This window comes from Struthio camelus, chromosome 3 (genome assembly GCF_040807025.1).
Source record: "Struthio camelus isolate bStrCam1 chromosome 3, bStrCam1.hap1, whole genome shotgun sequence".
Classification (NCBI taxonomy): Eukaryota; Metazoa; Chordata; class Aves; order Struthioniformes; family Struthionidae; genus Struthio; species Struthio camelus.
In genome coordinates, this window is record NC_090944.1 from 77,107,342 (window position 1) to 77,121,217 (window position 13,876).

Here is a 13,876-nt window from a genome sequence, read left to right on the forward strand (position 1 = left end):
ACATAGTAATCCTATTACATGTCCTTTCTTGTCAGGACAAACCAGGACCAGGGAACGTATGGGTCTTGTCCTTCCCCTGTCTTTCCTTTCTTTAGTAATAGCTGCTGCTGCTAGGACAGACCTCGCAGAGGGCTTTTAGTCTGCTTTGGGTAGATGGAAAGTAAGTTTACAACTAGCTGGAGAAGTGGGAATAGGGCCAAAGGCGTCCATGTGACACACTTGGCCCACGTTTATCTCTGCACTGGTATTACAAACATATTAATTATTGCAAAAACATTTAATCTCTGTTTATTACCACACAGGAAGGGGCCTGTGTACTCACTGCAAGTTATTTTCGCCCCTTAGGCAGTGCCTGCTTGGAAGATTTATCACTTGCCTGTTGCTAAAAATATGTGTAGTAAACGTATGATAGCTAATTTTCTCCCCTGTATTAGGACTGTAGCAAGCAAAATTAGTCTGTATAAAATATTTTCCGTTCTGCAGTTTTATTTTTCAGATGTGGCATTTTAAAATTATCATTACAGAATTTACACAGTTTACTTTTAGGTTTTCAAAATTCTCCAACAAGTTTTTTTTAAACTATAAATAGAGATCTATACCGTTGTACTTCAGGGAGGTTTATCCATTGATACTCTGACACGAGAAACTAGTGTTCAGCCTTCAGCTTGATTTAGCTGTTATTTCGTGTACATTGTAGTTTTTTTCATTTCTCTCCTTGCACATCCTTGTTTTGGTCCCTGGAATTTTTTTGTCTGTTATTATGGAGAAGTCTTTTCGATCCAAAACTTGACCTATCCTGATGTTTCGTATATCTGGAAAACTTTGCTATCTGGAAATTTTCCCTTTGCTGCTTTTAACTCAACTTGTAGGTGGAGGAGGGAGAAATAAACAACCTGCATTCAACTTGTATTCACTATTCCTCTGGTCTGAGCCAGCTGAGTTCCAGTCAGAGAGCAGATATGAAGAGTGCTTTCAGGCAGATCAGTTTCAAGCCTTTATTAAAGGGATTACTAAGCATTTGCTTATTCCTTTCATAGGAAGCGAAAAGAATGCAAGTTAAACATTTGGTTGAAGAGGGAGTAAGTGTTGTACATACACGTTGCAGTAAGGACCTCATGATGCCAAAATGTAAATAACTGATTTGCCAAGGCATGTCTGTGGGCATACTGCAAACATAAAGTCTGGTCCGGAGGTCCTTATTTTTATTCAATCTTTAAGCAAACCCCTAGTGAGTTTTGACACAGGAAACGGGTGAGAACAAAGGCGACGTGATTGCAGAGGTATAACTGCTTTGCTCATTGCCCTGTAGAAACCCTGCTGCTATCTAAATGTAGTAGCCAAGAACTCTGCCCGGGTTACTGTATGAGAAGGGTAATTTAGTCAGGCTAGGTAGTCCTGCTTATCAGAGCTCTGTTGCCTTCTTGGACCTGCAGTATTTCGGGTATCCCTACACAGTGGCTTACACCCATAAGTTTGGATTTTACTGTAGAATTAACCCAATGGGAGTGAAAACTATACTGTGAAGAAACTATAGGTTGTACATTACGAGTGCATTATCTGCATTTAGGTTGCATTAGCAAGAGGCACATTCTGGTAACTAATGGGATAGCCTGTAACCTGACAAAACAACCAAGAGCACTGAGTTAGTGTGATTCTTGTGACCAGGAAAAAAAAACAAAAACAAGCACTGTTTAAGGTAACTCTAAAGCAAAGAGGTCCTTTGTGTTTTACCCTAGTATAATTTACACAGGAATTCTGATGGAGCAAGAAAGGGAAGCAGCCTCATGTTAACACTGTCCTGTTTACTGTTTCATATGCCAAGTAGTGGGAAGCCAAGACTAAGTCCCCTCCTTGCCTGCTGGGGACGAGCTGCTTGGGGGAAGGAGAGTTCCTAACCGTAGCTAGATACACAGATAGCTATACTAGCTCTTGCAAACGCTAAGCAAATTAATGCCAGGTGTACAGATGAAAGAGAGAACAGGAATAAATGCGTATGGGAGACAGCCCCATTGCTCAGACAAATCTAAAATGTGACTCTGCTCACGTTCCTCTCCTGTGCACTATAGAAGAGTATAGTGTGGCAGGTCAGTCCTCTGAGTCATGCGGCCTCTGCAGTAACATTTTGTTTCCCCCAAAGGAGTTAGAAGTGCACATGCATGTTTAGCACAGCGCTGGCTAGAGCCATGTGGAGTCTGCAGTAGGCCTTACTCAACTTTCAGGAGTCTCTGCTTCTTTTCTCAATGTAGGACTCGGAGCCCTGGGCACCCATGCTAATGCTTTCAAGGGAGCGTGGAGCTCCCTCTCTTCCTTTGTAACTACCTGTGCAGCACTTGCGCTTTTTGCAAAGCTAGGCAGAGGCTCGTTAAAGGGGTAGAATGTGGCCTTCTGTCTACAAACATACTAAAGTTGAATTTTCCACCTCCTGCTGTTTTTGACTTTCTGCAGCAAGGTTACGTTTTGCTTTTAGTGTGATGGGAGTTACATGGTCCAGCCTCATAAAGCCTTTTCTGAACTTTGGCACTGCAGGTCTTGTATGACGCTGACAACTCAAACAGTGTTTGTGTATATATATATATCCTTGTAAAAACCTGGAGCTATTCAGGCAGTCGTATCCATTCCTGCTGTGATTATCCCAGGAGGATCCACCCGCTATCCGCTTTGGCTGTGTTAAGGCAGCAGTCAGAATCCATCTGAAGTAGCCACTGCCCACCCTGTTTAGCTCATCGCCAGCAGGAGGTCCAATTAACATTTTGCAATATTGGCAGCTCCATATGGAAACTACCCTGCAGCCGCCCACATTCAAACTTCAGCTTTTTTCCTTTCATTTAATTAAAACACAATCAAGTCAATTAGCTCATGATAGAGTTTCCCCAAAGTTATACTCCAGATGTATGGCAAGGCAAAAGCCTTCAGATGCCAATTCATTGTGCTGCTCTGAGGTAGAGTGTAGCTCTCCCATTTGTTGGTTTGTCCACGGGGGATTAGTTGCATTTTTCCCTTACAAGTAGAAAACAAAAAGAAAGAAAAAAGACTTGTCTTTCTATTTGGTTTTGGTTAGGAAAATTGATATAATATTAGAGAATTTGAGAGGTTTATTTAAGATGACGTTGTTAGTGTCAGGATGACTTCTGTTTTTTAATGACTGCATCAAACATTTTACCATTCAGTGTCTTGATTTTTTTTTTCTTTAATTAGCTCCAGAAACAAGCAGCTTACCATACTCTATAGCAAGTCGATGGGTTATTGTTCTTGTCACTGAATTGGGATAACATGCAGCTGCATAAACATGCCGATTTTGCTGGCATAAAGGCCAGGACTTCAAACTCTGGTACCGTTTGGCAAGACTATATAGAAAATCGTAACACTATCAGAAAAGGATTTGATGTCTCAATAAACCAGGATGTCTCTGCAGGGCCGGTGGGTGCAGCGAGAGGAAGAAAAAAAACAACTGAACTAGCTAACTGATAGTTAATAAGAAATAATTCAGACCTAAATCCACACACAAAATAACTTTGAATTGAAGCCATTGCATCTTCTGTTGCATTTTACAATCCATTTATGATTAGATATAGCAAGACCTTGAGTCACCTGTACAACAACAAAAAAGTTATTCTCACAGACATTAAGACTGATGGATGATGTAGTGATACCGTGGGTAATACTGCAATTTAATGTGTGAGATATCTAGTGCTAGCAAAAGGTGCTGGTAGTGCTGTATTAGTGGAGCACTTCATTTTGTGCTTTACTCTTCCTCCCATTGCATCGCCTGCTTGTGCTGAGCCATTTCTCTGTTGTGTCTTTTCCTGCTTGGTCCTGTCCTCCCAGCAGTGGTGAGGAGAGGCTAGAGACACCATTTCTTCTTCAGGCTCCTGCCTTCCTTGCTTTTCTTGGCGAAGATCCAGAGCAGAGTTGCAATGCAGGTGAGTCAGTGGCAGTCTTGGGAGGTGAGTGGCTGAGAGAAGGGATTGCAATGTGGAGGAAGGTCCAACACCCAGACAGGTGGGGAAAGAAGAGAACTTGCAATGCTGCCAGCACCATCATGAACTTAGAGCCCCGATGTGAGAAAGAATCTCTTAAAGATATATCCCAGTGCTCCAGCAAGACTAGACCAGTTGTGGAGAGTAATGCTGGTGAGGGGGGCAGAGACAGAGGAAAGAAAAAAGCCTTCTGACTGCTCATTCAAAAGGTTTAATAGCGTCATGGTTCTCTAATACTTTTTCTTAGTGTCAGACGGTGATATCAAGTGATACTTTCCATTCTAGTTAAAAGTACAGTGACTGTTTTTCTTGTCAGAGGCCCGTACTCATCACATCGCCCATGTGTACGCGAATTCCTGTAGCTTTTTAAATAAATGAATTTAAGTACAGCATCACATTCCTCATGGTGTTCTCCCTTGCACTGGGCTCAGTGACTTCTGACTGGCTTTCTGCACAGGACCAGTGCTCCCACTCATGGTGAGGGGGGCCTACATACAGTAGAGAGGGACAGTAGGTTTTAACGCTCTGAGGCAGGGAAGGAGAAGGAACCTGAGTCTTCCACTTAACGCTGTAAATGCAAGCAAACGCATGCATGTTTTGTGGATTTATTCAGGTTCAGGCACATGGTAGGTGCTAGGCTGTTAAGCCCTGTCAAGTTTGTGGCTACAGCTTCATGGTATTCTGGCCACAGCTCTGAAGCTGTCGGGAGAAGTGCTCTGCTAGGCCAATACCAATGTAACTGTGATCAGATACGTTGTGAAATATTATCTGGAAATAATACTAAGAAGCTTGCTCATTAAGCTGCCCTATGCATTACAATTACAACCTCTCTTTGTTAGCATTGATTCTAGTATATTTGTTATCAGCATGGAGAGGTAATAGTCTCTGTAACACCGAATTAAAATGATTCACCTTTTTCATATCGTACATTGTTGTTGGTCACACGACTCAAAGCTCCATTCAAATTAATCTGAAATCACTACTTAAGGTTGTGAAGAGAAAACTATTAAAAATAGCAGTTTTTATAAGGCATTCCACACTAGATTACACCAAAGTCTTATCTAATCCTGTAAACTCTTCCTCACTGTGACTAAATATGAACGCAGACTAAATGCGGACTAATATGGGAAAGAGTCTTAAAACTATTGAGGTTCAGTAAAGGATTTTTCTTCCGTAGAAACATCTTTTGAGTATATTCCTACTGTGGCTAGCTGCTTAATTACTCAGACTTTACATGTTTTTTAAATCATCAGTGACTCAAAATACTAATAGTAAACTACAAGCAAGGAATTGTGGTCTGGTAACTATTAAATTAGGGTTCTACTAGGAAAAAACAGTGTAAGGACCTTACTGTTTTTTCCATATATCTGTATTACTCCCAGTATTCAATACTGCAGTGAGGTTGTCTTACTACTGACTTACTTTTTTCACTGAGAGAAGTAGAGCTCAGAGTAGTAGCTCAGAAGTAAAAGTACAGAGCAATTTATTGCATAAATATAGCTCTCTTTCTGTTCGTGAGTTATCTTCAAACCTTTAGAAATGGTCTCACTGCATTCCAGATCAAAACACTTGGAACCAATAGAATCATAGCTTTTTATTTCAGTGGACTTTATATTAACTTGCTTTGAAATGGTTTGATAGATTAGTTTTGTTGTATCACTTTGTAAAGTTAATTTTAGGGGGACATCTGAAGAAGGTATTTGGGTATTTCAGTGCTGACATGAACATCTCAGTGCTGAAATGCACCATGCTGTGGAAAAACTGTAAGGAATTCACACTCCTGCTTCAGCAGCACATCATCTCTGGAGTCCATTTGCAGCAGAAAAGCTTCTCCTAGGCAGCTACAGAGATGAAAGTCACTTACTGCAAGTAGCCTTTCTAGCATTGGACATTTTCAGGCATTTCTGTCTTTGGTCATTTATTGAAAGCCAGGGTCACCCGCAAACAGATCTAATCTTTGCTAGCGGTCCACAAGCTCAACGAGAGGCTGTCCTTTTTGTCCCCTGTGCCTAGCTCATGATATTTGCCAGTGTGCTTTGGCTCTGTGATGTTTCAGTTAGCGTTGTAGTTGGTCTTTTACTACCTGGCCTCTTGGAGATCTTGGTAAAATACTGAGATGACATCAGTATGGTGCGCTTTGAATGGTTAATATATTCAGAGGAGGATTTTGTTTATGACTTACTTCCCTTGCATCTTCTGCTACCTGGACTAATCGGTCCCTGGTGATTTTGATTTAAATGTTACTAAGAAAAATGGTCAGACAGATGCATCAAGCAGTATTGAAGGGTCAAAACCTTGCAAATTATTTGAGATGGAGCAATATTAGTACCAGTGCGTTATCTTAGTATATTCAGGATATGTGTACATTAGCAGGTATTGCAGTATGGTAGGAATGAATCTGTAGAGTAGAACAGTCACAGTTGAGGGCACAACATCCACACTGTGTTTTGAGGGTTTTATTGTGGTACCCTGGAGTGAATCCTCATCAGCGTTTGCAACACTTGAGATGCACTGCTGCATTACATCTCCCACTTTAGCCTCATTCTGAAATCATCTAATTTGTGCACTTCAAGACTACTTTACAATACAAACCAAAGCCCAGCAAGTAGGAAAAATCAGGAGGTTTCATTCAGAACAAAAGTCCTGATGCAAGCCAAAACACTAATCTGGGCACACTTTGTTAGTCAGGGTGAGCGTTCAGGGGATATCAGTGCAGAAGTCACTGAAGAACCAAGCCTAGAATACTAATATGTGAATGTATAGTGGCAACTCTTTTGTTTTTATTGTTTCTCAAGCCCTATTTTGTAACAGCCATAGTCCTGGAAATTGGTTCAGAAACGTATGATTGCTAAACCTAATTTTTTGTCCCTTAGAGCAAGAATGGCATTGCAGCACTGTTACTACATGCCATAAAGGAAGTACAGTGAAATATTGTACACATACTAAAATATGTCTAGTTAACCAACAATAAAAATATTTTCTTGTTTAAAATGAACTTCATTTAAATTAAAATGAAAATGAACTGCCTTTCATTTTCTCCAACATTCAGTAGAATCAGGCACTTCTTAACCTTCAGGTGTAAAATCACAGCTAGCGCAAAGGACTGAAATATGTCAGAATAAATCTATACAGGTTGTATTGTCAAAAGTTCTAATGTCAAAATTAATAATAACGTTGATTGAAGGCAATTGAATGACTCATTGGCTTTTTGAAGACAGTGAGAAGAAGGTGGGATTTCAAGACACTGTACGAATAAGAGTAACACAAGTGACCAAGCTCCTCTAATCTTAGAAAGCTAAGAAGTTTCCGTTCATCTCAGTGAATATGTATAATGCTTATAATGATTAATAGAAGGTACATAAGTTCTCCCAGGTGAAAAATACGCTCCTTTCTTCTTAAATAATACATGACCTATAAAGCAAAGAGTGTAAATTTTAAACATCAATTTCCTGCTGAGTGTTTCAAAGATGAGAAGTAATAGCTTTTGAAAAGATCTTTCCATAAATGTTCTGGAATGTCACCGCTGAAATTTTTTTTTTTCTAGGCAATTTATTAATAGGTAAAATGTGCTACTGTGTGGTGCTTTTGAATTTAAATAAATCCCTTTTCCTAGAAGTGTTACTTTATCTTAAATTCATTCCAAAACCAATGTGTGAGGTTTGATCATGCTTATCCCTTCCTTTTAGATATATATTTCCATGGCTTTCTAAATGAAAGGTCAGTTTTTCAGTAAATTCCCAGTTAATAGTACTTACAGAACTCATTAGATTAATGAACCCAAACTTCTATTGTCAGAAAGAGCTGATACTGAATTTTTTTTCAAAGCTGCAGTCAAAACTGCTATTTGTAAGCACTATTGTTTACAGAATCACAGAATGATTTAGGTTGGAAGGGACCTCTGGAGATCATCTAGTCCAACCTCCCTGCTCAAGCAGGGTCCTCTAGAGCATATTTCCCCGGGTCACATCCAGACGGGTTTTGAATATCTCCAGCGAAGGAGATTCCACTACCTCTCTGGGCAACCTGTGCCAGTGCTCAGTCACCCTCACAGGAAAGAAGTTTTTTCTCAGGTTCAGATGGAACTTCCTGTGTTTCAGTTTATGCCTGGTGCCTCTTGTCCTGTTACTGGGCACCACTGAGAACAGTCTGTCCTTGTCCTCTTGACACCCTCCCTTCAGATATTTATACACGTTGATCAGATCCCCCCTCAGTCTTCTCTTCTCCAGGCTGAACAGGCCCAGCTCTCTCAGCCTTTCCTCATAGGAGAGATGCTCCAGTCCCTTCATCATCTTTGTAGCCCTTCACTGGACCCATGGCTCCAGTAGTGCCATGTCTCTCTTGTACTGGGGAGCCCACAACTGGACACGGGACTCCAGGTGAGGCCTCACCACGGCTGAGGAGAGGGGCAGGATCACCTCCCTTGACCTGCTGGCAACACTCTGCCTCATGCACCCCAGGATCCCATTGGCCTTCTTGGCCACAAGGGCACATTGCTGACTCATGGTCAACTTGTTGCCCAGCAGGACCCCCAGGTCCTTCTCTGCAGAGCTGCTTTCCAGCAGGTCAGCCCCCAGCCTGCCCTGGTGCATGGGGTTATTCCTCCCCAGGTGCACGACCCTGCCTTTGCTTTTGCTGAATTTTCCTCTCTGCCCATCTCTCCAGCCTGTCCAGGTGCCTCTGAAGGGCAGCACAGCCCTCTGGGGTATCAGCCACTCCCCCCAGTTTTGTATCATCAGCAAACTTGCTGAGGAGGCACTCTGCCCCTTCATTGATGACTAAGTTAGTTAAACAATAGTGGACCCAGTAGTGACCCCTGGGGGACACCAGTAGCCACAGGCCTCCAACTAGACTCTGCGCTGCTGACCACAACCCTCTGAGCTCTGCTTAGCTTAGCTTTGTGTATTTAAAGTCTATCTGAATGTCTCCCTTCCATCTTCTCTCCATGTTATAGTCCACAAAGTACTCAAGGAAAACATTTAAATACAAGCTTTAAATTCTGATGCATCTGAATAACAGTAATTTATCCACGAAAAGTTTTCCTAAGCTATCAGTTCCATCTCTCTCACAATACAAAATTTATTACATTTTATAGCATAAATCACTCAGATTTGTTGATTTAAATGCTATCATTTGCGCAGAGTATTATTTCTGGTTTTAACTTCATAGACTTCAATGAAGTTACACAATGCTTCTTTTTTGCCAGTTGTTTATTTCAAAACATTGGGAATAAAGTTTCTTGGATGCTGATTGCATTACATCAGCTTTCTCACAGAAAAGTTTTTTTTTTTTAGCGTCCCAGATCAATTTAAAGACTAGGACAAATATAGCACTCATCAAATGCCATTTATCTGAGAAACAGAGTGATAAGATTGGCACCGTGATGTTATGTGTCTGAAGTTGTATCTTTTAGCAGCTAGGACACAGGACCAGGATTCAGGAAGTCATTTTGCAAACATAAAATTAAGCACTTAACTGTTCTGTGCCTCATATTTTCCATCCATAAAATGGAGACAGTCATAGCTCCTTCTTTTGAAAAGCACTTTCTTTAAATATCTATGATTATCATTATTACTGTTGACAGTGGTATCAACTCTGTTCTGAATGGGTTATAATTAGAATGTTTAGATGAATGAAAGTAATTGCAGAGCCCTTATGCTGCAAACATTTAAGCCTGTGATTAATTTTACGTACGTAAGTAATCTCTGACTGCAGTGAACCTACTCGCATAAATGAAGTTAAGCATATTTGAAGTGTTTGCAGGATCAGGACTGGAAGGCCCTCAGATACCTTAGTTCTTAAATAGAAATAAATAATAAGAGACTACTCAGGGAAATTTCTGGGAAAATTATTTTAACAGTATGCTACTGCATGTTGTAGAATGAGTCCTGATATGTTTCACAAAACTCAGTGTTACAGCCATTGATGATAAATACCGGCTTTGATATCATTCAGTTTATTTTTGTGGAAAAATAATCCTTCTTTGTATTTTGGCTACAGCCCAAAAGCTTATTGTTAAATACATTTTGTTAATAAGAAGCTTGACTCAGGGCAGACTCCACTGTGAGTGACTGATTATTAGGGATATCAAATCGACCTATTTCTGTGTGCCCATTCGACTGCCAGAAGAGCTATCATTAGAGCTTGTTGAAAAAATGGATTTGTTTTATTCAGAAGAAATAGTTTCTGTTTTTACATTGAATGGGTTTTGTTTTCTGTATGATGTTTAGCTAGCTACTGAGCTTTTCTCAACACGGGGGAAAAAGTCTTATGAACGTATACTGAAAAAAGTTTTTCAGTAGAAGTTAAAAACTACAAAACCATACATGCACGCCAGATATACTTTGTGAGTAGACTGTTCTAGCCTTGGTATGTGGGATATTGAACAGAAATGAAGTACAGATGAGGCCTGGCTTGTCAGTGCAGGATGCATGAAAATGTCCTTATCTGGATTCTGAAACAGAAAAAACATAGACCAACCGCAGTCTTCTGCATTCTGATAATGAAACTGTTTAGCTGTCATATACTATATAATTTTTCTCTCCTCCTTCCTTCAGTTACCTTTGATTTTCTTGTTTATACAGTTGATGGATTGGATAAGGCTTCAATTGCTAACTCGGATGGGCCAGCCCCAGGATCCCAAACTCCCCCCTTCAAGAGAAAGGGCAAACTCTCTACCATTGGCAAAATATTTAAGCCTTGGAAATGGCGGAAGAAGAAGACGAGTGAGAAATTCAGAGAAACATCAGCAGGTATGTGCATGGCCCTTTTCTGGCAAAGAGTAAAAAATAATGTAATGGCTTTGCAGAGTAATGCTTGAAAAGGTCCTGAACATAATTAGATGGGCAGGGATTTTTAGGTACAGTGTTTGACATAACCTAAAAACTGTTTGATCCTTGGCAAGGAAAAAACCTTACTCATCGTCTCTCCTGAACTTAGAACCAAAAAATATGCTTTTTATTTATTTATGATATATATTGTATATGATATTCTTTTGATGTTGACAGTACTCTTTTTTTCTTTATTAACTAAGAAACAGTAGGCTGTATGTTATGTATCCTCAGATATGTTGGAGGTGATTCTATGTTCTCCTAATAGTCAGTGACTTGAAACAAACGTTGCCTTCACGAGGACAGAAGTTTGCTGTGTTCGGAGGGGAGAAGCGGACATGGCCATGCCCGATGGAGTCTGATCAGAAGAACAAGGATCAGCTCTGTAGTCACGAGCTTCATACAGGCCGATGGGCTCCTGCGCTTCCTTGTTGGCAAGGCTTGAAGAACAGTCTGAAATAAAACGCTGTGACTGAATTACATTCCATCTGAAAAAGAGCAGATTTGAGGGCTGGGATTCAGTTGTCTAAACACAGGTGCTTTGTGCCATCTGAGATACTATGGGGTATCCCAACTGCTCTCTGGCTGCTTTTCCAGAAGGTGCTGCATCGTATTTGCCATCCCTGTGCAGGTGTCTCAGATACCCTCAGGCATCTCAAGTAGCTCTAGATGCTTATGTTTAGGAAACTGAAACCCAGTGTGTGTGTATATGTGTATATATATATATATAGCACATATATAGTAGATATAGATGTGCTGTATATAATATATATAGCATGTATATTCTCTCTCTATATGTGTGTGTGTGTGTGTGTGTGTGTAGTATATAGCCCACCCTGTACATATGTGTGTGTATCTGTGTGTCACAGCTCTGGCCAAGCTTTCTCTAGAAAAATCCCAAACGTCTGTTTTGGGATTCCAACATTTGTTCTTCTAAACTGAGTCTAATTCGAGAAGCACCTATGGGCTCCTCAGATTCATTACCACAGGGCAAGTTCTTTGAGCACTGTCTTCCACAGCTCTAGGCTGTAAAACCAGTACTAATATCCTTGAGTGCCCTCAGTTGGCTCTCCTGAACTCTCAAGAGTATGCTGCTTTACATTTTAACCCTACAGCAACCCTTAACAATTACAGCAAGAAGCTCTGTGATTTTGCAGTGCAAGTTCTAAAATACGTTTTATTTACAGAAAAAGCACATACCTACTGAAGTCCTGGACAGTCTTTCTGAGACCCCAAATCCTTTTCTTATTCTGCTCAGTCTCTTTTTTTTTTCCCCCCCTGCGTGACCAACAACAAACTCTCCACAATTTCGTTCATACTGCAATCAAAAAGTTCCCCTCAGTCAGATATCTCCCTCATTGCTTCCATCTTCCTTCAGCTTCACCGATATCTTTATTGTACAGATCCTATGCTAGGGCAAAATTATTTCCTGTTAATGACTCCTGAGTGACTGCTGTTTCTGCAGCTGCTTTTAGACAGGTATGTGATTTGATAGGCACTGAATTCATCAAACTAATCAGAAATCATATGCTGTATATACAGAGATTCCCCAAACTGTCGTAACACATTAGCATAAATTACATTGTTATGTCATTAGAAAATGATGTGTATGTCATTTTGCAGGGTCTTTTTTTACAAATTAATATTTGGTAAATTGATGTTAAATACAGTATTTGTTATCTTATACTGTCTTTCTTCAGTGGGCAGCAATCTTACAAGAATGGCACATCAAATCCCGTAACACCAAGACAAAATATGTGTTCATATTTCTTTTACAAAAGTAAAAAATTAAGCACAAAGAAATTAAGATCAACATTTACAGAGGTGTCTGCTTAGCTACTTGCTTTTACTTAGTTTACTATCTTGTTTATGATGGGCTAGTCCTTCAAGTCTTTTCAGGGCAATAGAGAACCCACAGTTCCCATTGGCACTCACTTCAAATGAAGGTATTCAGGATGAAGGTATCTCAAGTGGGCATCTGAAAAACTGACATGTCTTGAAGTAGATATAATGGACAGAAAACATTAGGTGATCTCAGAACTGTAATGAAGATCAAGCTTTAAAATTATTTTATAGGTATGAGTAGACAAACTTTCAGTCACAAAATAGCTTTTTCAGGTGCCGTAAAGCTACGCTCGCTGGTAAGAAAGAATGTTACCCCTCTCCCTGAACCTTGCTTCATTTATACACCTAGATTACAATCTACACCTAGATTACGTATCACCTAGGCTGCGATACGTGTATGAATAGTATTTTAGATTCTGCACCTCCAGTTTTGCCATTGTGTGTTCTCAATGCGTAGTTATATTTATTACTTCTAAGAAAGAGTTAATTACTGGAGGGCAGTGTCCATCTTAACTATCTTATAATTAATTTTCAAGTGATATTAATCTGAGGGGTAATTAAATTTTTTCATTTGACATCACTTTCCAGTTCCTGATCTGTGATGCTTCTGTTTTAGTCTTTGCTTTTTTAATGCCTTCCTGGTTCTGATTTAATCAAATATAAATGATACCCAGGACGTAATGATACCTGTCTACATAATGATTAGACTTATATGTAAAAGTGTGATCCCACAAGCAGGACAGTGTCAGAGCCTGAATGCTTGTTGTTTTGCGAGACCTTAAAGATTAATGACAGGACACTTTAGTGTCTACATATTTGATATGTCTACACTGTGTTGACTGAGTGTATTCCTACTGAAACACCATTTACTTCTGCTGATGTGAGACGTTTCGTTAGTGCTTTTCAAATCCAGTCCTGTAGGGCAGTGATGAAAAGCTGCTACCATTTGAAAGATTTTTCTTCTCATAATTTGTCTTAAAGTGGCAAATGGCATTAATATTTAAAAAGTTTAAAAATTGCGTATAACGAGTCGGGGAGCCCTGAGGTCTATTTTCGCCATAGGGAGAAGGTCTGTGGAAGAAAAGAATGGAGTGGTATAAAAGTTTAATAGGTTTCTGTAAAGGCTACTTTACAAACATATATAATTAAGCAGAGAACAATTACTTCATGAAAGCGTGTAGTTTATTCACTTAGACTGTGAATGATTAAATGATAAATATATATTTA

General features: G+C 39.9%; 1 protein-coding gene across 19 annotated transcripts in view; it reads left to right on the plus strand.

Moving 5' to 3' along the window:
- The window catches only part of PHACTR2 (phosphatase and actin regulator 2), a 125,999-nt gene that overhangs the window by 57,676 nt on the left and 54,447 nt on the right, over positions 1–13,876 (plus strand). For all 19 annotated transcript variants that reach the window (XM_009673590.2, XM_068938554.1, XM_068938544.1 and 16 more), the window contains exon 2: positions 10,559–10,726. In XM_009673590.2, the coding sequence (XP_009671885.2) occupies positions 10,559–10,726 (168 nt within the window). The remainder of the gene's footprint in view (positions 1–10,558; positions 10,727–13,876) is intronic.